The sequence below is a fragment of the Lynx canadensis genome, chromosome B3 (assembly GCF_007474595.2).
Source record: "Lynx canadensis isolate LIC74 chromosome B3, mLynCan4.pri.v2, whole genome shotgun sequence".
Taxonomy (NCBI): Eukaryota; Metazoa; Chordata; class Mammalia; order Carnivora; family Felidae; genus Lynx; species Lynx canadensis.
The window spans coordinates 18,506,531-18,531,108 of NC_044308.2; the positions used below are offsets into that span (position 1 = coordinate 18,506,531).

Below are 24,578 nucleotides of genomic sequence, written 5' to 3' on the forward strand. Positions count from 1 at the left end.
TGAACCTTATTTCTCTATATCAGCACTTAATACTTGGAAAATGAAATTTTGAAACTGCATTACTATACCAACAAAACTTAAAATATTTAGCAATAAATGTAATGAAAGATGTGCAAGACCTACACACTGAAAAAGTACAAAACATTCCTGATGGAAATCAAAGAAGACCTAAATAAATAGATACTTCATGTTCATGTTTGGAAGAATCAGTATTATTTAAAGTATTAGGGGATGGTTTCCATTTTTAGAGGTGATGAAGTTCCAATCAAAATCCCGAAGGTTTGTTTGAAGAAATTGTCGATTCCAAAATTTATTGGCCAAAAAAGTTTTTAAAAAGGTTTGAGGATATATACTACCTGCTATCAAAACTTACTGTAACGCTGCAGTAATCAAGACAAGCCACTGTTGGTGTATGGATACACTTTTAGGTCAATAGAACAGGATAGGGTTTGGAAATAGACCCATACTTGCGTATGGTAAATGGTTTTCAGCAGTGGCACAAGCATAAATCATTGGGGAAAAGATAGTTTTTACAACAGATTGTGCTGGACAACTAGATACCTGTGTGGAAAACAGTGAACCTTGATCTGATCGCACTGTACGCAGAAATCAGCTAGCAATAAGTCATTCTTCTAAATATGAGTTGAAAGTTTAACACTTCTAGGGGCGCCTGCGTGGCTCATTCTGACCCTTGATTTCACCTCAGGTCATGATCTCACGGTTCGTGTGAGTTCAAGCCCCACATCAGGCTCTGTGCTAACAGCACTGAGCCTGCTTGGGATTCTGTCTCTCCCCCTCTCTCTGCCCCTCCCCCACTCACACATGCTCTTTTTCTCTCTCTCAAATTTAAAAAACAAGGTATAACACTTCTAGAAGAAAACATAGAAATTCTATGTGATACTGTGTTGGGCAAAGATTTCTTAAATGGGACACACAAAGCACAAGCAATAAAAAACAAAAAAAAGTCGACTTCATCAAAATTTAAAACTTCTGCTCTTCAAAAAACAAAACAAAACCATATAGAACAAGAAAAGGCAATCAAGAGACTAGGAGAAAATATTTATAAAACATACCTAACAAAAAGCTTGTATCCAGAATATATACACAATTAAATTATAAACTCAGTTATGAGAAAATATAACCACTTAGTAAAACAATGTGGCAATTTCTTGGGAAGTTAAACATGCACTTAATATGTGACCCAGCCAGTTCTTGCCTAGGTATTTACCCAAGTGAAATGAAATCATATGCACTTACAGATTTGGTTGTGAATGTTCACAGCAGCCTTATTCCTAGTAGCCTCAAACTGGAAATAACACAATTGTCCACCTGCTGGTGAATCATAAATAAACGTGTATCCATATTATGGAATACAGTTCAGCAATACAAAGGCATGAACCTTTGATACACACTGATAACATGGGTGAATTTCAGAAACATCTTGCTGAGTGAAACAAGTCAAACACAAAAGTCTACACACTATGTGATTTCACTTCTATGAAATTCTGGAAGGGCAAAACTTTAGTGGTTGCCTGGGACCCAGAGTCTGGGCAGGGAATTGACTGTAAAGAGACAGGAAGGAACTTCTTGAGATGATGGAAATATTTTGATTGTGGTGGTGGTTACATGGCTGTATACAATTCGTCAAAGTTCATCAACCTCTGTTTAAAGTGAGTGGATTTTATTGTACCTCAGTCAAGCTGTTGGAAAAAAAGAAATCCTATTGGTGGGAAGCATTTTTTATACACACTTTAAATTTTTTCAGTAGATTTAAATGGAGTTCTTGAGACTATACTATAACTTTTTAAAATAAGTTGCACTTGAAAAACATAAAAATAGAAAATAAAGTAAGTTGCACCTTGGAGGGAGGGAGGCTTGCTATAAGCAGACAAAGTAATGAGGTGGGTGGGGCTTCTCTGTTAGTGTTCAGAGAAAGTTTTTTCTCAGAAGGGACATTTGAGCAGATACAGATGAAGTGAATTGAGTTCAAAGAAATGTCTTGACATGTGCCTTGCTCCATCTCTTAATTTCTATCTAGATTTCTGTGGTTTCTGTTACTATCACAAATGAGATCTTTTTCTTATCTGTTGCACTGGCTAATAATAATTCTTAAATTAATCTTTGTTTGCATCCTCAATGGTCTTCTGTCTCCCATTTGTTAATTCCTTGAGGACAGTAAGTATACAATTTCATGCATTGTTAATTTACGTCTCTTCTGTGCTGTGTTTCCAGCGTGTGCTTACTTAATGCATTTTCATGGTTTTTCTGAGACTGAGCAGATCCTTGTTGTATCTGTTAATCTTTGTTTTTCCTAGCTCAGTATAGCACCAAAATGTAAGTAGCACCTAAAAAAGACGTAGTAAAGTAGAAAACCAAAGATGCTAGTGCCATTTCACGTAACATATTTTCAGTCTTAACTGTCAAATAGAGCAAGTATAGGATGCACACAAGACTGTGTGCTGGCACCTTAAAGACACCCCTGGTGGATGAAAAAAGGTGAGAGAAATGAAAGAAGGTATTCTTAAATCTGACAAGTTAAGAAAGAATGTCGGAAGCAGCTCATTATAGATTAGAAATGGAAGTCTTGGCAAAATTCATTGTTTCATTTGAACTAAAGGTATTCTTTTAGATTCATGCCTGTCTTCACTTGGTCTCTGTATATAAGGGAGGTAGGTTTCAGATGTGAAGGCTTCAGTGTCAGCTGTCTAAATGAAAACATTAGTAGCTGAAGTTCATGCCTGATACCAGCAGATGGCAGCAAAATGCTTTGTTTAAATGTTCTTGCTTTTTTTTTTTTTTTTTTTTTTTAAGTCACAGAGTAGGTATTGTATCTTTTTCTTTTAGCGAAGGCCAAGGCAGATGGAATACTCTTAGTTTCTTTAAATGGTAATACAACCTTTGGGTACTGTCAGTTTATACTAAGTGGTTTTATAAATTCAACTGATACAGCTTACATAAAAATGTTAACTTTTTTTACAGGTTTTGTTAGCAACTACTTCTTAATTGTCATTTTTATTCTCCATAGTATTATTAATATTTTATATATAGTTTTCTGCCTCACAGATTTTCCTGAGGGACACAGCTGTCCTAATATAGTTTGGAATGAAATAACATTTTAGTAAACAATACTTGAATGTTTAATCATATAACTTGGGAAGCTTTTCGTTTGTTTGAAAAACACTCATGAATTTCTCTCTTTCATGAACAAACCAGAAATTAAGGGTGATGTTTATAAGGAGAAAGCATTTTAATCCTAAGTAGTTAGGTCTGAACAATTTATTTTCACGTGAAATTGCTAGCCTCCAGGCAGTGACCTACATAGTAGGAAGGAGCACTTCTTCTACCCACAGCCCCGGAAGGCCAGCGGGAGGAGAGCTATACAGAACTGACCCTTGCTTTCAGGAGAGATTGGGGGCAGGTGACAAGTCAGTGACATAGCAGATAGATTATTGTTGCTTTTCTTTCTCTTTTATTCTTTCCTCTTCTCCCTCCTCCCACCATCCCCTACCCCCCCCCCCCATTTCTCTCTCTCTCTTTCTCTCCAGAAATCAATCCATTTAGGAGAGAGTTTTGGAACTGTTTTAGAAAATAATATTTATACAGTGCTGAGGTTTCTCCGAATTTTTCACCCAATGTGGTGTTTAATTCTTATAAACTCCAAAATTCTTGTAAAACTAAGAATCCAGAATAGTCTTTTATCTTATGAAAACATGATTTATCAAGATCACTTAACATATATCTTACATGCTTTGGAATTTTTACAGACCACAGAAAATATTTTTTTTCTTTTTTTACCTAATACACCCTAAAACAACATGGCCTGCCAGACCACAGTACATCCGTAATTTAGAGCAGCAGATGTTGCTACACATGCTTCTCTTTAAGACCAAGAAACACAAGAGAAAATAAAACAAAAAGTTCAAAACAGAAGAGAAACATGAAACAATACAGAGATGAGAGAGTTGAGTAGCCAAAAGCAATTGGTTAAATTAGCCAAGAGAGGGGATATGGGGATCTGAACTCTCTGTTTTTGCCCATCTATCTTTTAAATACTTTGTAAGTCATTTTCATTCTGTTAACCCAGGTTTGATAACTTTCTACCAAAATTTATTTTCCATGAAACAATGCTTCAATTGAGGAAAGAAGTACTTGATGTTCATTATAATGTTCAGTCATTTCGCAATTTTTATGGAAACGTCTTAAATGCCCTGTGCCATGGTAGAGACCATTGTTTTGTCTTCAAGTCTGCTAATGTTTTCGTTTTGGTTTTAACTCTAGCTGATCCTACAGTTAAGGACTTGATCGGAGGCTTCACTGCTCTTCATTATGCAGCTATGCATGGCCGGGCCCGGATCGCACGCCTGATGTTAGAGTCTGAATACAGGAGCGACATTATTAATGCCAAAAGTAATGACGGCTGGACTCCCCTCCATGTGGCTGCTCACTATGGGAGGGACTCTTTTGTCCGACTTCTACTGGAGTTCAAGGCGGAGGTCGACCCGCTCAGTGATAAAGGCACAACACCACTTCAGCTCGCTATCATCCGAGAGAGGTCAAGCTGCGTGAAGATCCTCCTGGACCACAATGCCAACATTGACATCCAGAACGGTTTCCTGCTGCGATACGCTGTGATCAAAAGCAATCACTCTTATTGCCGAATGTTCCTTCAGAGAGGAGCAGACACAAACTTGGGTCGCTTAGAAGATGGACAGACTCCTTTACATTTGTCTGCCCTTAGGGATGATGTGCTTTGTGCACGGATGTTATATAATTATGGAGCGGACACAAACACAAGGAACTATGAAGGACAGACCCCATTGGCTGTTTCAATAAGTATTTCTGGAAGTAGTCGACCATGTTTGGATTTCTTACAAGAAGTCACAAGTATGTAATTTCATTATTACTGTCATTGCATTTAAAATGTTCATCTTCTGAGGGGCTTTAGATGTTTTCACAACTTAAAATGACCAGACACTAACGATTCCTATTAGCCCTGCTTATTAATAAGTTATTATTAATATTCTACTTCATTCTTCTGAAGTAAAAAGAAACTTCTAGATCACAAGGTTTCATACAAATTCAGTTGTGTTACTGAAAGTAACAGGGGTATGTATATAGGTTGAGATAGGAAATGGAGAAAAGGACAGAGAGAAAAGAAATTTTTAAATTCACTAAGATCTGTGTTAGAACAAAGCAGTTCTTGCTGGTCATATACATAGTCGTTCAGGCTTTCATAGACTTCAGCTTGAGGAATGAGAAGGAGAGTTTGGGATTTTAGGTTCCATGTCTGTGTAAGTGTCCTAGAATTTGTGCTTTCTTGCTAAGCTGTTGCTCACCGTTTTATTGTTTCTTTGCTGGCTTCCTATGATGTGACCCCACATGAGATGAACAGCAGTGTTCCTGATTTAGGGATACTAATAATGCAGGTTAAGGATGCTAGAAGTTGTTGTAAGAAAAGATTTTTTTGTCAGTAGGAAATTTGGTGCCACCGTCCCTGGTCCACATGACTTCCACTTTCGACACGGTTTTGTGTGGGCACTTCTTCTTAAAGCCTGGAGGCATATGACCTACCTCATGTTGTGGTGCACATGTTTGCATCATTTTTCCGGCAGGGGTATTGGTTTGTGCGGACACTGCCTCCTTCTCTTGCTGGATGTCCTGTGTGACTAGTCGAGTATGTGTCTCAGAGCTCAGCTTCCTAACATGAAGCTAAAGTCTATAAACAAAATATATGATTTTACCAACTGCTGCACTTTTTAGTGAATTCCTCTTTCCTCGCCTGATTTTTACCTTTCAGTCATTAATAAGGAAGAAATTAGGGTACCAGGTACCAAGGGGTAAGGAGTTTACTTGACCTTGTAGATAATCTGCCCCCTTGTTTGGAACTGAACTTGGGAGTAGAAATTTGCAGATTCTTTCAGCAAGTTTTCTAGCAGTCTAGAAATGAAGTATAATTTGAATTTTGTATGTTTGTAAAAAGGAAAAGACATTATCACCACTGGGTGTATACACACTAAAGCATAAAAAGAAATCACACTCAGGATCTAACGTGTGCTGTCCAGTAGGTCTTTCTGCGTGGTCTGAAAATGGTCTGTCTGTGCTGTCCAATATGGTGGCTGTTGTACACTTGTTACATGGCTAATGCTGAATGTTTTTAATGTTTATTCATTTTTTGAGAGAGAGACAGAGCATGAGCAGGGGTGGGGGCAGGGGGCAGAGAGAGAGGGAGACACAGAATCTGAAGCAGGCTCTAGGCTCTGAGCACAGAGCCCAATGTGGGGCTTGAACCCATGAACTGGAAGATCATGGCCTGAGCTGAAGTTGGACGCTTAACCGACTGAGCCACCCAGGTGCCTCAAGGAACTGAATTTTTAATTTAACTGTATTGACTGTAATTACAAGCGCCTGGTGTTTCCCATGTTCCACAGTACAGGTCTGTGTGCCTTGGGAGAGGTGTTTTGGGCTGATTGGTAGGTGGTCCCTTGCTGAGACCTTTCTAGGCACGGGACCTCTGGAGAGATGGGAGATGTTGTGTATGTTGGTTCCTCACCAGTTTACTCTGACTCTTCAGATCCAGGCCACATTTTCTGAAAAGTTTGCTGTGAAATTTCAAGTGCTGATTCTTTTCAGCAAATTTTCTAGCAGTCTTCATGCATAGACTGGGAGAGGTATTGGTGTTATGAGAGAGAAGATTACTCTTGAACTTGAGCTTAGGATTCTGTCATGGTAAATAGCCTGTGAAGTATCTTTTATTCTTTATACATTCTGAGTATCTTTGTGTTCTTGCTGTCATTTTTGTCTTAACTTCTCACTAGAGACTCCTGGTTTTATTAGCGTGACTGCCTTCGGGAAGGCATATTATATACATAAATGCCTCAGCTCCTTTTGTTAAATACCTCACTCGGCAGTTAACAGCATCAACTAGAGCTAGGCGGCCCAAACTCAAGCCCTGACTCTGCCACGTGTCAGCTTGGGCAGGTTACCCAACTGCTCTGTGCCCCAGTGTCCTCTTGTTAGCATTAGAATAATTATATCTGTTTTACAGGCTTGTCATGTGGATTAAATGAGTTAATATTTATAATGCACTTAAAACAGTGCCTGGCACATTTTAATGGCTATGTGTACTTTTCTAAATAAAATAATTAAACGGGAGTGGATGAACAGCAAAGGCTGGCTTGCTTCCAATAGAGCGAATCCCCTAGATTCTTATTCTCCCCTTGCTTCCTAATTTCAGCTCGGTGGACTCTTCTGTAGTCTGCATATGGAGACCCAAGGAGGGATGGGGGGCGCTGCCCTTTCCCATCAGCCTCAGAGCTGCTGAGTTACAGCACAGAGTGCTTCTGGGGAGCAAGACTGTTGAGTTACAGAGAAAACTCACAGGTACCTTTAAAATTAGGGGCACGTGGAAAGAGTTACGGGGTTGCCTCTTCATATTTGAGATCTCCTGCTACACGTAGAGTGGAGCTGTGTACCTGGTAGGCCCTCAGGAAATGTGGGTCAGCTGGTTGACTGGTGGTTGGTGGCCGAGCAAACTTGGTATGCTTTTCAGAAGTGAAGGGCCATCAACCTTTTGAAGGCTACGGTATCGTTGTGTTCAGGTGCCTCAACATAGTCCATTCCTTGTTGACTCTCCAGTGATGTTTCCTGCCAAAACCAAAGTTAACGTTTCTGCTTGACCTGTGCATCATTTATTAGATTTTCTTTTCCTAGTGAGTAATTATCTGTTAGAAGAACCAACTGTAACTGATGCTTTTTGGAGCTCTCTACTGAGCTCTCTTGAAAGCCAGAGTGAAGGAAGGTCGGATAGTTCAGGGAGCACTAAGTCAAATCTGCAAGCTCCTTCTGGCCTCCACAACACCATTGAGCACCAGGCACCGAGCTGTTGGCTTCTAATCTGAGACCCCCGAGGTATAAGGATGGCAGAAATGCCACTTGGTGGTCTTTATTCAAGTCTCTTCTACTGTTCATTGCACCATTGTGACTAGAAGCAGTTTATTTAAGTTAGAAGAGCTCAAGACAGTTATAATCCTATGGAATCTAAAAGCTACTGTGGCTTTTTAGAAAAATTGCCATAAAAACTCTGATACAAACCGCATAGAAACAGAACAGGTCGAGTGGCTTAGGTATAAACTAGTATCTGCTGGTGCCTTGTTGACTGTGGGTAGAGGCAGAAACCATGAAGAACTGCTGGTACTGTTCACCTGCAACCAGACTTCCAGAAACTTCTCTTTCCTAGAATGGCTGGAACTCGACATGGTCTCCTCCAGAAAACCAGTCGAGTGAAGGAGCAGCTTCTTTGTGCCCTGGAACAAGAATGTGGATCACTTTGCAGGAGGAAAGATGTTTCCAGCTTAGAGAAGCCAGTTTCTGTTCTTTTAGTTCTTTTACTTGGAAGAAAAAACGAGAAAGTGAACAACGGAACAATGCAGGTGTGACTGATCACAGGTAGAAATGGTAGTGGAGACAGTTTGCAGCAGACACCCATTTGTTGGTAGGGAGAGGTCCATTTAGGGCTGAGTCCCTGGATGAGGAGTTAAACAGCCCCTTGCACCAAAGCCAAGGCTCGGGTGAGGCAAGTAGGATGCGGGTGCCTAGGGCACAAAATTTAAGGAAAAACTCATTCTCAGGATCATGCAAATGAACACAGGTAATTAAAGGAGAATAATTTGCACATAGCGTCAAACACCATTACGGAGCAAAGAGGATCCTGGAAGCTCTGGTCTATGGAAATGGGCTCAAATTCTCTAGCCTGAGGGAAGAGCAGAACATTGTAGGAATGTTTGCCCAATTCAAAAAAGAAAGTAAACATTTATGAATAAAAAAAGGGCAAGCACAAGAAAATGTTAAAACAGGTACAGTATTAAACGTGGATAAAGACTATTTCATCAGGAAAGTTTACCCTGAGGGTATGGTTAAATAATAACCAAACTCAGCCTGAGCTATTCGATTGTAATCCAGTGCTCTTTTACCCCTTACCATCTCCCTGTGCCATAATGTAAATTCCCCTCCCTACTCAACATACCTACTGAGAGGAAGGAGTTATTCGGAATGTAAAATCTTTGAAGAGAGAGGAATTCCACAGGAAAGCTGAACCTCAGGCATTGACCAGCAAGAACTTTTAAACTTATGGGGGGACAAAAAGGGATTTTAATTACCTGCATGCCTGGAATTTTGTTCGGAGAGAAGTAGTGAGGAACTTAGTTTCAGGGGAAAGCCTACTTCTTCATGCTCAGGCACAGATCACACATGTGGTCGCCATGGACTTTCTTCAGCCAGCCACCTCTGCAGGAGAAGGCCTCAGGACTGAACAGAACTGGTACCTGCAGCTCCTTGTGCACAAGGGTGTGGAAATTGGAAGAAGGTTTTAGAGAACAGAGTCAAGTCAGAGTAGAGAGGGCAGTAAACAAGATGGCTCCCTGCTGGAGAGCGCCACTTGAACAAGATGACTCCCTGTTGGAGAGCGCCCCCTGAGAGGAGGCTGCCTCCATGTCTGAGAGGCTGGACTGTTTGAAGAACGGGTGCCGTGTTGTGCTGCCTGCCGAGGAAATCCTTCAATTGTAAGGCTTACCCTTTCTGCACAAGAAGGAAATGTTCCGAAGGCAAAGTGGAATCAAAGACTTGTGCAAGCAGCAAGGTCAAGAGCTATTGGAGAGGTTGCGCTCATCACCCATTCCTTACTTTGCCAGTGACATCCACGTCTATACTTACTGTGTGGAATCTACCTCTGCAGAGCTGCTATTTCATTAAGGCATTAGAGAGGCAAGATTTTACCACCACCATCAAATATTTTCGTTAGTTTTAAAAGAGCAATCATAGTTAAATTGCCTGTCTGATAATTCCAGCATCTGTGTCATAGCTGAGTCTGCTCTGATGCTTGGCTTTGTCTCTTCCGACTGTTGTTTTTTCTTGCCTTTTAGCCTGTCTTGTAATTTTTTATTGAAGCCAGGCATGATGGATCAGGTAACAGGAACTGAGGTAAATAGGCCTTTAAATGTCAGGTTCTGTGTTAACCTGGTGAGGAGCTGGGCTGTGTGCTGTGTCTGCCAAGGCTGTAGGTGCCGGAGGCTTCAAACTCCTGTGTCCTTGCTTTTGTCTCCCCTCTTGACTTTGGGCTTCTCGGAAGTGTTGGCGTCTCGCGGCTCTTTCACATGCACCTGTAGTCCACTGTCCTCACACTGGACCCCTGTTGCTGTGGAGGCAGGGTGTGGGGAGGCTAGCAGTCTACAGTCTACAGATGAAGATCTCAGTGTATCCAGGGGCCTGTGTCCCTGGGCTGTGGCCTTCATAAGCGTTTCTTAGTTTGCCCCCTCACGCCCCCGCATTTTCTCCTCCTCAACACGTACACCCCTTGGTGAGACCGAAAGCCTGTTGGGGGCTGAAGTCAGAGAAATGTTCTTTCTCCAGGTGGGCTAAGACTCTGGTAATGTCTTTCCTTGTAGAGAACAGGCCTTTGTTATGGAGAAGGTTCTGGGCATAGGTCATGTGGTTATTCTTGCCCTCCCTTGCTAGAACCACAAAGGGGTTTTTATCAGCTATTCACTGTGAGAACCTGGTGGGGCTCCTGAGTAAAACTGAGAGAACAGGTGGGGGCTCTCACTGTCAGGCCAGTCCACACACAGCCTCAGGTAATTCATCAAAATTATCATTTAAGTGTTTCTGCCAGTTCAGGGCTCTGACGTCTTCTGCACCAGGCACACACATCTCCGCAGTGACTCTCTGGATTTGTTCCTCTCTCCTGATTCTGTGATGGACGTTTGCCCTGGGAGGTCTGTTCACGGGTGGGCTGGTCCAAGGGAAGTCATTGATTTTGAGCTTGTTCAGCTTTTCCTTCTTATGAGGATGGGAGTGATGACTTCCAAGTTCTTGACATGTTTGGGAGCTGAAACTGGAAGTCTGTTCATTAGTTTTATCATTGTTACTTACAGTGTGAAAACCATCCTATCCGTGGTCATTTGGGCTGAGTGGTGATTTGCCCACTGGAATTGAGAGGCACATCTCTCCCATTTACCATTCTGAAGACCTCTCAGCTCTGCCTGTGTCAGAGGTGCTATTAAATTAGGTGTATCTAATGGTGGAGAGAGGGGCTAATGGGTTCTTGACCCTGTGTCTGACTTGCCTAAAAACACTTGGGCAAGCCGCTGGGCCTCCCCACTCCCCCTGGTTCTCAGTGCCCCACCTCTGAACCATGGGGGGGATCAGACCATAGTCTCTGGGGTCTCTCCCTTCTTAAAATTCTTGCCAGTAACCACTCTTAAAGGGGATGGTTTCCTGCTGCTTGAGATTTTATTTTACAATATGTGCAACAGTGCAGACTCCCCGGGGGTCCTCGAGACCGTTTTAGGTGCCCACGCAGGCAAAACAGATTTCCTAGCAACGCTACGTGATTTGTCTCTTTCACTGCACTGACATTTGACTGGGTGTGAATGCAATAGTAGGTGAACCTGCTGGCTCCTCAGGCCATGGCCCCCAAGGGTACCAGCAGTCCTGGTGCTCTTCACCGCCGGGCAATCTCACTAAAGAAGATTCCAGTTCCATTTAGGGATGTCTTTGACGAAGCAGTAAAATTAATCCCATTAAATCTGATCCCTCTGCGTGTGTGCCTTTTTAATATTCTGTGGAATGGAGATGGAAAGTATTCTTACTGATTTGCAGAGTGCTGTGATTGAACTGAGGAAACGCACTCCTTTGAGTTGTTTGAGCTACACCAGTAGCTTTTGTGTGTGTGGAACACCCATTTTTACCTGGAAGGGCGACTGACAGCCACACTTACAGCCATTTCACCTTGGATATTTGGCAGACATTTCCTTGTCACCCTAAGGGAAACAACTGACAGTATTTATGGCAAGCCATAAAATCTGAGCTTTCAAGTGAAAATTAGAATTTTGAAAAGCTTGTGTTTGCTACTGTGACTTTGGTACGTTCCCAATACGTAAAGACTTTTTTGAGATCAGCAGTGATAGTAACAAAAGTGATTTTTTGATACCGTATAATGAAATGGGCCAGCATTTGGAAGATCTCATAACGTAGTGAACTGTTCAAAGGGCAAGATGGACCAATGGATTTTAATGTGAAAGAGTACAAAAGGTTCATTGATTTTGTTTCAGATTTCCTATTGCAACTAACCTTTAAAAAAATAACACTTGTCGAGTTTTGGTGAAGTATCAAAGATGATGATTATCTTAAAAGGCTGTGAAAATATTCCTTCCCTTTCCAGTTATGTGAGGCTGGGTGTTCTTCACTTACTTCAATCAACACCGCATATCACAACAGAATGCAGGAGCAGATCTCTGAATCCAGCTGTCTTCTATAAAGCCAGACTTTAAGAGATAATTTGCAAAAACATGTAAAACAGTGCCACTCTTCTCGTGAAACCTTTTTTATCTTAGAAAGCAGCTTCTTTTTCCCCACAAAATTTACTTCAAGTGATGATGAATTTATCTTACTGTTATTTTTATTTTATTTATTTTGTTGTATTTTTTTAAGATTTTATTTTTTAAGTAATCTCTACATGCAACATGGGGCTTGAAGTCAAAACCCCGAGATCAAGAGTCACAAGTTCCACTGATTGAGCCAGCCAGGCGCCCCCCACCCCATATTACTGTTTTTTTTAAATGAATCAATGAATACGTTTTAAATTTCTCAATCTTCATTTCTAAGTGTGGCAAATACTGATAGATGTAACCCACACAACAAAAATTCTTTGAGGTGCTCCAATTTTAAGAGTGCATAAAGGCCATAAAACTTAAAAACTTTGAGACCTAATGATGTATAACCTCTCTATTCAAATTTTTAAGGACACCTTGTTAGCCTAGTGTTTTCAAATTTGGTGAATCTCTGATATATTTCTCTTTGCAGTTAGTTTCTCTTTCTCTATGATCACATAAAACAACGCCTGGATAAAATGAAATGCTTTAAATTACGACTTGCCCTATGCCAGCATATTTACAATTTAGGATCTCTAGAGATCAGTGTTTGCTGAAGTGTGTCTGTAAAACTGTGGTTCTATCAGATGCATGAGGGCAAACAGATTCATTATTCAGATTAATTTGGAGGATTAGTAAGTACCCTGGACTCTAGATCCCACTTCTAGAGAGCAGCATATCCAAGGCGCAAGAAGTCCAGTAAATTAACCATTTTATTTTGTTCACTAAACAGCTGAACAAATTACACAGCATCTTTTATTCCTGTGGCAAGCCCTGGTATAGATTTTTTCTTACGGCAAAGAATATGCTATTTGGGTTTGTGTTTACTGTCCTAAGGAGTCCAAGTTGATGCAGCGATCTGTGTTTCCAGTAGATGCTGTTCATAGACCTGAAGCAACCACTCAGTATGCTTCAGTGGTGCGTAAAAGATAGGAGTGGGTTGTATTTCAAATTGTATAATTTAAGAAATTAAATGGCTTATATTTCTGAAAAAAAGATTAGGTAGAAGGGAAATGAATTGGGTAAACTGTTTTGGTGGAGACTTAAATCTGTCAAGTACGTAAGCTTGTTACTTTCTAGAACAGCATCACAGGTGTTTAAAAACACTGTTGTTTTTTTTTTTTTTAATTTTTTTTTTTTTCAACGTTTATTTATTTTTGGGACAGAGAGAGACAGAGCATGAACGGGGGAGGGGCAGAGAGAGAGGGAGACACAGACTCGGAAGCAGGCTCCAGGCTCTGAGCCATCAGCCCAGAGCCCGACGCGGGGCTCGAACTCACGGACCGCGAGATCGTGACCTGAGCTGAAGTCGGACGCTTAACCGACTGCGCCACCCAGGCGCCCCTAAAAACACTGTTTTAGGGACGCCTGGATGGCTCAGTCAGTTGAGTGTCCGACTTCAGCTCAGGTCATGATTTCATGGTTCATGGGTTCAAGCCCGGTGTCAGCCTCTGGGCTGACAGCTTGGAGCCAGTTTGGGATTCTGTGTCTCCCTCTTTCTCTGCCCCTCCTCCACTCCCACTCTGTCAATCTCTCTCTCAAAAATAAACAAACATTAAAAAAAAAATTTAAGAACACTGTTTTATAAACACTGCAGTAATCTGAAGTGTGTTTTTATTTAAACAGTCAAACACTATGTTTTAGCTGCAAAGTTAAAGTTCCAAAACAGTTTCGAACTTTAAAAAGTAAGAATACAGGTCATGACTTTTTTTTTTTAATTTTAAGAAAATTTTAGGCTGTGGTGTTCTCTGCTAAATCTAATGGAACAACAGGCATGTCAGCAGATGATCACATAAAACAACATCTTTATATCAGGTGCCCTTATTCCTGTGTTTCTTTCAAATGCTTCTTTAATCAATTTCTTTGATTTTTTTTTTTTTTTTTTTTTTTTTTGGTAGGATGATATCAAAACAGTGTTACCTAGTATAACTCTTTGGAGAAATCATTTATGTAACACATTTTACCTAAGGTGATTTTTGATTATTGATTTTTTTTTCCCAAAGAAGTTGGGAATTTGCCAGACATCTACATTGTAGTCTTGATAGGCTTTTCAGTACCAATTACTAAAATCACTTTTAGAAATAAATAGTACACAGTTCTAAATCAACTTATCCTACATTTTAAGGTTCTTTGATATAGAAAGTATTACCTTATTCTGACTTTTTTTTTCATGATACTAATTTTGCTTTCTGAATTTTTTAAAAATATTTATTTTGAGAAAGAGAGTTTGTGCACATGTGTGCATGAGCCAGGGGAGGGAGAGAGAGAACCCCAAGCGGATCCACACTGTCAGCCCAGAGCCCATTGCAGGCCCAATGCTTGAACTCACAAACTCTAAGATCATGACCTAAGCCAAAATCAAGAGTCACTTAACCGACTGAACCACCTAGGTGCCCCTATATTGCACTCTGCTTTTTAACGTAGGCTTCTAGAGATTTGTCACTTGTTAGGAAGCAATATTTTGTTTGGTGCAAATGAAGAATGTAGGTCAAAGCTCACTTCGCCTGTGGAAAAAAATGTAACCAATGGACAGATGTCATCAAGGCTGATATTGTATATCTAAGGCTTAAATTATTTTACAATACCATGATTTTTATTTTAAGGCAAGGTAGAAATTGCCATTGTCCTATGAAGTAAGATTTGTTGAACGCATTTCTTTTTTTTTTTTAATATTTTTTAATGTTTATTTATTTTAAGAGAGAGAGAGAGAGAGAAGGTGCGAGCAGGGGAGGGGCAGAGCGAGAGGGATACACAGAATCAGAAGAAGGCTCTAGGCTCCGAACTGTCAGCACAGAGCCTGACCCAGGGCTCGAACTCATGAACTGTGAGATCATGACCTGAGCCAAAGTCGGACGCTTAACCGATTGAGCCACCCAGCTGCCCCTGTTGAACACATTTCATACTGAGTCCCTGTGAAAGGAATTCAGAGAGAAGAGCAAAGGAATAAAACATGTTTATAGTAGGATTTTAAAATGGGAAGCTGAAGTAAAACAGAAGTATTGGGAGACCATTCCAGATGCTGACCTGAGGTGGGGAGGTGCTTGAAGGGACAAGCTGGATTGTATAAAGCAGTCCAGAGGAGGCTCAGTCTTTCTTTGTGTTTCTTTCCACCCTCCCCTCTGAAATGTCCAGCCTCTTCTCCCTTTCTCCCAAAGAAGACTGGGACCTTTGTTGTGCTTTCATTTTCTTTACTTAGCTTATACAAAAATGTTTTGCCTATCCTATCATAAATATGGTAATGGTGATATCAAAAGGAGGTGGTTTAGGACATTTAATTTTCTAAATTATGCTGCTGCCTGGTTTTGTAATTTATCCTAGACCAGCCCAATTATTACTAATGATGGGCTTCTTTACCAAATGGAAAGACTAATAGCCCTTTGAACTGTTATGCAATTCCATTGTAGTTTGTTAGTGTGAACACCTTATAGTGTTTCTGCATCTCCCCAAGTGTTTATGATTCCTTAAATTATATTCTTTTGTGAGATTCCCCCCCCCCCAGGTCTCCCCTATTACAATCCCTTGGACAAGGCAGTTGTTATTTAGTAGGGTAGGAATAATTTTCTGAGACACCTAATAAACACTGTGCACGTGCGTATTGAGGGTTTTTGTTTTTGGTTTCGTTCTCTTTATTCTCTTCCTCTGCCTTCCTCTGCCACTGCTGCCTCCTCTCCCCTCACCCCTTTAATCTTTGGGCGGTGCATTTTTGAGTACATAGTAGGTCTCCGTAAGTACTTTTGAGTGATGTATTGACAACAAAATAAGTACTTTTTTTCCATCATGACCTTCCATTCCTAAAATGATACTCCTGAAAAAATATCTCCTTAGTCTTAGAAATAGCAGTAATTACAACAAGGAGTCCTTACCACTCCTTACTATTTAGCCTGCTTTTCATGGCAAGATTAGTTCAGATGTGTATTTGTGGCACCGTTGTAGAAGGACATCTCTCCCATCGTCACTGCACAGCTGTTTACACAAAGCTCTTACACCTCTGCTTGACTCGAGTCATGCAGTGATTTCCAGAGTGCCATTTCCGTCATTTTGCCCAGTCTTTTCCCCGTAATGGATTACCAGTTGCTCCCATGGTGTCAGCTAGGTGTCTCACTATCTTAACACCAGGAAGATGGAGACCTCAGCTTCCAAGAAGAGTCCTCTTCTTTTCTGGGAAGGAGAAGTAGACGTTATCCTTATAAGTATTTACAAATTACCATTTTAATACTTATTTACCGAATACTTAAATAGCTCTTACTGTGCCATAAGCATGTTAGCAAAATTTACTTTTTATGCTGGTAGAAGGCCTGTGATGTAGGTGTTACTATCCTTGGTTCATGGATGAAGAATCTGAAGCAGGCGGCTGAGTAGCTTGCCTAGGACCACACAGATTGAAAGTGGTGGGGCCAGGACTCAGACCTGGGCCATCTTGCTCCAGGGTGGATGCTTTTAACCACCAAGATAAGCCTCTCCCATTAAAGGCCATTCTGCCCACAGGGATTATACATGGTCAAGAAATTTCTAAAAAATCAGATTGTCCCAAGATAGGCAAAGATTGCCACAGCACAACAAACTGCTTAAGGAGAAGGAAAATCAGTAGCAAATTGAGTAAAACTGTCTGATATTTAGACATAGAAAGTACATCTCTCCCTGGGAAAGGCCCGTGTGGAAATACCTTCTGAGGATGATAGTATTTCTGTAGCTGCATCCCTTGGATTAAAGTTGCTAGCTTATCTTTGCCTTCTTGCATTTTATAATAGACAATGAGGAGAGCCAGTATTCTGGCTGCGGAATCTTCTTAACCAGATCATTAGGGCATTTACTACATTCCACGTTACAGCAGGGGACAGTGTTGCCAAACTTTCTGCCACTAATGAAAGATTCCCCTTTCCTCCAGCTTCTAGTAACATTTGAAACATTCTTTTAAGCCCTAACAGCCTCCTCGGAGCCCTTCCCTACCACCTGGTCCCACTGATAGAGCCACATATTTTAGATTTTTTTTTTTTTTTAATGGCAACACCCTGCTTCCGGGTCCCAGGATCTCAGTTATCGAATGCTACAAATTTTAGTGCCTTCACACAGTAATGGTGGATTATTTTGCTTCTCTGCTCCATCTGGAGTCACTTGACTGGGTCCTCCTCTCCACTTTCAAAATGGTTCACTCCAATGGCTGGCAGTTTGGTGCTGGCAGTTGGGAGCTCAGCCAGGGCTGTTGGGCAGTGAGTGACCTCAGTTCCTTTTTATAGACTGCTTGGAGTTCTTCGTGGCATGGGGGTAGCTGTGTTTGCAGAGTGAATGTCCCAAGGGCCAGGTGAAAGCGTGTCCCCTTCTATGACTTAGCCATAGCAGTCACATAACATCACTTCTGCCATAGTTTCAAGGAAAGGGCACCTTAATGGTGGTAGTTCTCAGTCTGTACAAAAAGAGCATGAGGCATAGGCGAAGGTGTGGTTACTTTTGGAGAGCATGGTCTCCCACAAAACAGGACTATCAGAAGATCCCCATACATAATATTCCTTTGTCTCAATCCCTTCTTTTTTCCTTAGCTAAGCAAATTCCAGTAACATAGTTTTTCTACTTTGTTGGATGGTATGTTTTCATTTAAGTGCGCATGTATACTCATACATGTTAACTTTGTCCTCACCTGCTTTTTTTGCCTGAATACATTGAGCTTATTCCTTTTATTAATGTTCCGTTTGAAAAGAACCTGCCATCTATTAGCAAAATCAGATTCTTTGTTTCGAAAAAAAAGAAGGTTCATATCTAACTCCTATTCTGGTTTGCATTTGCAGATCAAATACTGTAAGCATTTATTGAAAAATGACAATGATAATTTATTCCCTTCCTAATGGTAGCCCATGAAGGGTGGTGAAAAATAATTCAAAACAGGTTAGAAAATGATTTGCTGTTGACATGGGTGGGTTTTGCAATAAGTTGGCTGGTTTATCCCTTATGGACAAGCCTGTTAAGTATTTATTCATTCAACTAGTATTTATGGAGTATTGTGTCAGGCACTGGGCTTCCTTGGCAGCCAGAAGTGGTCTTGCCCTCATGGAACATGTGACATAGTGAGGAAAGTGGGCATTAATAGATAGTCACCAAATACATGTAAAATCATAACCTTATTAAGTGCTGTAGTAGAAGAGAGCTCTAGAGTATCTGATGGGGAACCTGACTCTGTCAATCCTAATGAAGTGCTTTTTTAGCAAAGATTTGGACAATGGAGAAGACAAATCTTGGCGAGAGACACGTGAGTGTGTATGTGTCACAGCCTCACATAGATCCCAGGGCAGATATCTGTAGATACCCATGCACCTGTTTTACAGGCATTTCCAGGAAAGCAGTAGCTTCCGCGATTCTGTCAAGAGACCATGTCTTAAGTAACTCTTGGAAAGCACATGTTCATACAGGCTTTTTACAGAGCAGTTTAAGGAGCCCTTTTCATTTATGGAGAATTACTTAATTTTGAATAATGGCGATTGCTACAAACAAGGACAGTTCAAGTAAGGGGTATAAAGTACTAAGGATAGCAGTGGTTTCCCATGTAGGGCCTGGGGACCCCTGGAGCTCCACAAGACCCCTTCCCCATCTGAGGTCAGAACAGTTTTCAGAATACCGAGACATTACCTGCCTTTTTCATGTTCCTTCTTTCATGAGTGTAAGTGGACTTTTCCAGAGACGAGATGATGTGAATTTAGCACAGCAGATTGAATGTAGAAGCATATATGAGAACTCCACTATCATCTATTAAGCCAGCCTGTTAAGAACTTTGCAAAAATGTGAAAGAATGTCATTCTTCGTATTATTTTTCTAAACATTGTTATTTTTGTGCCAGTGTTATTTATGGCAACGTGTAATGAGCTTATTTTTATCTTTTTTTAATGAATACATGTTTCTAAAATTTGCTTTACCTCCTAATTATTGATAGATACAACCCACATAGATGGAAGTTCTTTTGGGTCCTTGATAAATTTTTTAAATGCCAAGAGGTTTTGAGACCAATAAGTTGTGAGAACCGCTGAAGTATGGCACTCTACCTGACTTTGAGCATATTACTTTTTTTTTTTTTTTTATTTTTTTTTTTTATGAAATTTATTGACAAATTGGTTTCCATACAACACCCAGTGCTCATCCCAAAAGGTGCCCTCCTCAATACCCATCACCCACCCTCCCCTCCCTCCCACCCCCCATCAACCCTCAGTTTGTTCTCAGTTTTTAACAGTCTCTTATGCTTTGGTTGAGCATATTACTTAATCTCTCTGAGATGCAAGGAGTCTGTAAAATGGGGATGATGATCAAAGTACTTCCCTCATAAAAGGATGAAACGAGTTAGGGTATGTCAAGAGCTTAGAAGAGTACGTGGCCCGGAGTAAGCGTTTGGCATGTTAGCTTTTGTTATTATTACCATTTAATATGGAAGCAGAATTTATGTGAATCCAAACATGACTGAGGCACTGCTGCTTCGAATTCTTGCCTGTGTTTGTGGTCATCTAAGTCGTTTTGGTAAAATACAGTGTTCCAAAGCGAAAGAAATTGGATTTTGTAATTTTTCTTTTGAGTGGCAGCAGCGGTTTTCATTGGCACATGGCCAGGGTGTGAGGTTTGAAGACACACAGCTTCAGAATAGTGTGGAGTGTTTTCTCCGCCTGCCTCCCTGCCCTCGCAGTCCAGGCCCTCATGCCCACAGCCAAGGTGTGCCGTGTCCGGAATCCTGGCGAGCAGGTGCGCCGATGTTGTTTGAGAAAGCTCCCCAGAGATCATGCTATCTCTAGGCTCCAGTGTCCTGGATGGTGAGCTGGAAGGAGGGGCCACATTAGACAGCATTTCATTCAGCCCCCTTACTTTTCAGATGGAGGAACTTTGGCCCAGAGGGATGATTTGTTCATATGGACTCACTCAGCATATTAGAGGCATCCCAGGATGAAAACCAGCATTCTGATTTGTAATGGAAAGAATACCAGCCTTAGAATCAAAAGAACTGTTTTTAGTCTCTGCTGAAAAGCCTTTGGTGGTCATCTGACATTGAGCAGTTTACTCCCATCCTTAAGACTTTGAGTCCTTATATTTGTAACATAGAGATGAAAATATCTATCCTCCCAAGGTTGTGAAAAGCATCAAATAAGACCTCCCACAAAGGTACCCGGGATGTGTCCTCTCAGTAAGAGTCTGTCTGATCCTTTGCATGTGAAGTCCACAGAGGGGCACATACCTCTGAAATAAACAGTTGTTTTCAAAACTGAAAAGCCTGCCTTAAATACTGTACTTTGTAGCTTTGTAACAGTTTCTTTTTTTCTGTCTTTTTAGGACAGCCCAGAAACTTACAGGACCTGTGCCGAATTAAAATTCGACAATGTATAGGCCTTCAAAACCTAAAGCTACTTGACGAACTACCAATTGCCAAGGTCATGAAAGACTACTTAAAACACAAATTTGACGATATCTGATGTACACAGAACTGTGAGCAAGATTAGGAGTTATATTCCAGATACTTAAAAGGCTTTTTGCCTTGCACAAAGTATATCCTATGCAATTTCTGATTTGCTGTGAAGTCAGAAAGCAGGTATACACTTTTAGGTTTTTTGTTTGTTTGGTTGGTTTTCATGGTAGGGGAGGGATTTTTTTTATATATATATATAAACACACACAAACACACACACACACACACACACATACACACACACACACACACATCCCACATGCTTGAAGGTCTTAATTTGGTTTCTTGGTCCAAGTTTAAGAGGTCCAAGCTTTCTATACAATATTGCATTTACAAAACTTGTTTTTCCAAAATGACACAAGCAGGGCTGAAGTGGAGAATTTACCCTTTCCAAATTTATGGTTTCATGGGCGCGCACGACGGTATGAACCGGCAGAGCACTTGTTAAGGTTTGGAGGCACAGCTCCACCCTGGGTGGGGGGGTGGGGGGGATCCTGGGTTCTACTGGAAAATGCCCGAAGAAATTTTAAAGTAATGCTGTCACCTCATTCATTTTTAATGAGTACAAATTGGCTGTTTCAAACTGTTCCTTTCCTAATTAATGTAGCTTTCGGATGACATAAATCCAGTACCTCTGCTTTCCTGTTGGTGTGCTCTTATTTTTTAACTTATTTTTTTAACAACTGTAGTACACTACCCGGAGACATTGGAACTCAACTTCTGTCTCTAGTTGAATCGTGCTTTTAAAAAAAAAAATTAATGGAAAAAGAAGATAACTTTATAAAGCCAGTGTGTTCTGTTTTTAAAACAGTGCCTCCGTGCAATACTCTTTCTGGTGTATTTTATCCATTATTTCACTTGATGTTTCTCATTCCACAACCGGCTCCAACATGCCCACAAGGACAGGAACCGCTACTTTTAATTTTAATTGCAGAACCATAGTGTGTCAGTTGCAATTTCCATCGTAAGCTTTGTCGTTCACTTTAAGCAGAAAATTTCATATCCTGGTGGTAGAGTCTTCCCTAAAAATAGCCCAAAATATTGTCAAACCATTTGGCTTTAACGGTTCAATAATTCGGGGTGGTTTCATGGTGTTTTCTTTTTTTCTTTTCTTTTTTTTCCTCTTCCCAGTTTAAAAAACGATTTCTAAAGGGTACAGTTTCGAATGGGTGCGCAGTTGTAAGTCTGGTTAATTCCTGTTATGCTAATTAAACATTTCCTATTCATTTTAAGGTTATGCACAGTGAAACTCTTCTGGACGGTCGTTTTATTTTCTGGGTTGATTGGGCATACGTTTGCAGTGTAAACATGGTTATGATAATGTGTAACAACGGGAAAGGTTCCAGAAGCATTAGGGATCTATGATGATGCCCTTAGAAATGTGTTCTGTGCTTGATTTGTCATCATATTGGTTTCAGAAGAACCTTTTCAAATATCCCAGTATTGTTCTTAGTGCTTTGGGAAATTTCAAAATATTTACACACTAGTAATAAATTTGTTATCAGAAGTTTACAAGATGAAGGGCTTCTCTTGTCTGAATTTCTAGTTTTAAGTCATTCAGTATAAAACGTTTTCATCTGGAAAGTGCAAGCAGAATTAAGAATCTACTCTGGCTTTACATTTTTTAGAGAGCCAGCAGCGCCATTTTCTCAAGCACAAAGTCTGTTCTCTTCGATGCGGAGTAGCTTTGGTGTTGGAGTATCTGATCTGCTGTAGGCATTGCATAGGTTTATGAAGAACAAGAACAGGCAGCTTTGGAAACAATGATTTGGGGATTGCTGATGGGGTACATGGACTCTTTTGCAGGGAGCCAGTGAGAGCGTGGCCAGTTTTATAACCATTCCAAAACTAACTGGAACCTGATAGATAGAAATGGGTCATCTCCATCTTCCAAGAGAGAGAGTCCCTTTTGGAAGTCAACTGTGTTCTCATTCTTTTAACCAGTGCCCAAGTCAGAACTGAGACATACTTGCAGCATCAGGGGCATGGCATGGCCAGAAATGAATTGAGTGTTACTTCCCCCTCAAAGCCCAGGCCTTAGGGAGGTGAGGAGCCGGGAGGGCACCTGGGACCCTGCACTCTGAGCAGGAATATTAACATTACCGTCACACAGGGCTTCTTTCCTCAAACGTGTGTATTCATTTATTCAGGTAGATTAAAATGATTTCTTTCTCCAGCCATTTGGAGGTTTCCAAACTAAGTTAGCCACTGAGTTTGAGTCAGGGAATTCCAAGTAAGAAGATCAGATTAAGGTAAATTCTTTGTTCTGTATTGCTGCTGCAACTTCGGAAAAAAAATTATGAGAGCTCTTCCTGGAATTGAAATTTCTATTTAATGAAGAAGTGGATAATTCCATTGTTTATTGTTTGAAGTTTGATTTACCTGGAAGCTTAAAGAGAATGTTTTGGTTTTGTTAGTGAAATCCCAATCACATACCCTATTCAACCACAACTAAAACTTCAGTCTCAAAGGTGGCAACCAGTAGAATACAGGGACAAACGTGCAGGTCTGCATTTGAATTTAATTGGCAGGGATGCATTCTGTGGTCACGTCATGAGTAGAGAGAACAAGTATTTTCAGAAGATCAACTGATTGGTTTTTCCTGAATCTTCACCACAGTGTTCCAAACATTATCAAATTTGTCACTGAGCCTTCTATGTTCCTTTTGGAATTTATTGTTTAAACCTATTCTTAAACCTTTATAAAAATATATTTGGCAAGTACACCAAAGAAACCAACTCATAAAAGATTATGATCATTAATGAACTGCCAACCTCATCTTTTGAAAACAGAAGATTTTTTTTGTGTGTAAATATTTGTGTTTATAAATGTACAGCAGAGTTAAGAGTGTTTTTTAGGTTATTTAATTCCCATATTTCTAAACTATTTACTACAGAATAATCCACGCTTGTTAGTTTGGAGGACTTGACTGTTTTGTTTTTTTTAATTCATTATCAGTCATGCTTGGAACAGCATTTCCGCTAGAGAATTCAATGTTCTGGCAGGAGAAAGAGTCCACATCTGGAGCCTGAGGAGTCTAGAGTGATTTGTCAGATGCACACCCTAAGAGACAAGAATGTATAGTTAGTTTCATTACCAGAGTGGACCGTATGCAAACAGATTCTAACTTCTCTGCAGGTTTGCTCAGTAGCCCAGAATGTGATTGGGATGAGGCCCTTTGCCCACAAATTTAGCTTTCATGTAACTCCTAGTGTTATATCATAATGTATTTTGTTCTTCCTTTGTAATGTAAGTTTTGCTTTGGGTCAATTTGAATTAAAAAAAAAAAAACTTAAATCTGGTTTAAAACCCTTTCGGAATTGTGTTTTATTTCTAGTCTACCTTAGCTTTTTCATATTCTAGGCTGTTCGGTGAAAAGAAACGAAGATCTGTCTTTCATTCATCGGCACTTTAGATCATTGGGAACTGTATGGAGAGCGTGATCCAGAAAACAGCATCAGTTTAGATCAGAGAAGGCAGTTCTTGCCCCCTCCCCCAATCACTTATTTCACCGTGTTCTGCATGTACCACCACAAAAGAGTGTTGATTGAGCACCGAGCCCTTTTGGGCCCAATTCACCTCTGCCTCATGCCTGCCACACCTCGACTGAGCACAGAGTTCGGACCACATTGTTTCTAAGCACAGAACAGAATGATGAATTGGAGGTAGTTGATTAGTCTGTAGGAGATAGAAGCAAGACAACTCTGATTTCACACTTCCTTTATGTAATA

General features: G+C 40.5%; 1 protein-coding gene across 2 annotated transcripts in view; it reads left to right on the forward strand.

Annotated features, from left to right (window-relative positions):
- ASB7 (ankyrin repeat and SOCS box containing 7) overlaps positions 1-24,138 on the forward strand; it is a 52,938-nt gene extending 28,800 nt beyond the window's left edge. Inside the window, exons 5-6 of one of the 2 annotated variants that reach the window (XM_030317502.1) lie at positions 4,279-4,884; positions 20,715-24,138. In XM_030317502.1, the coding sequence (XP_030173362.1) occupies positions 4,279-4,884; positions 20,715-20,854 (746 nt within the window). In that variant the 3' untranslated portion in view covers positions 20,855-24,138. Of the gene's footprint in view, positions 1-4,278; positions 4,885-7,234; positions 7,481-20,714 lie in introns of those variants that run through there. The other variant, XM_030317503.1, reaches the window with a different exon arrangement.
- The last annotated feature ends 440 nt before the right edge of the window (positions 24,139-24,578 follow it).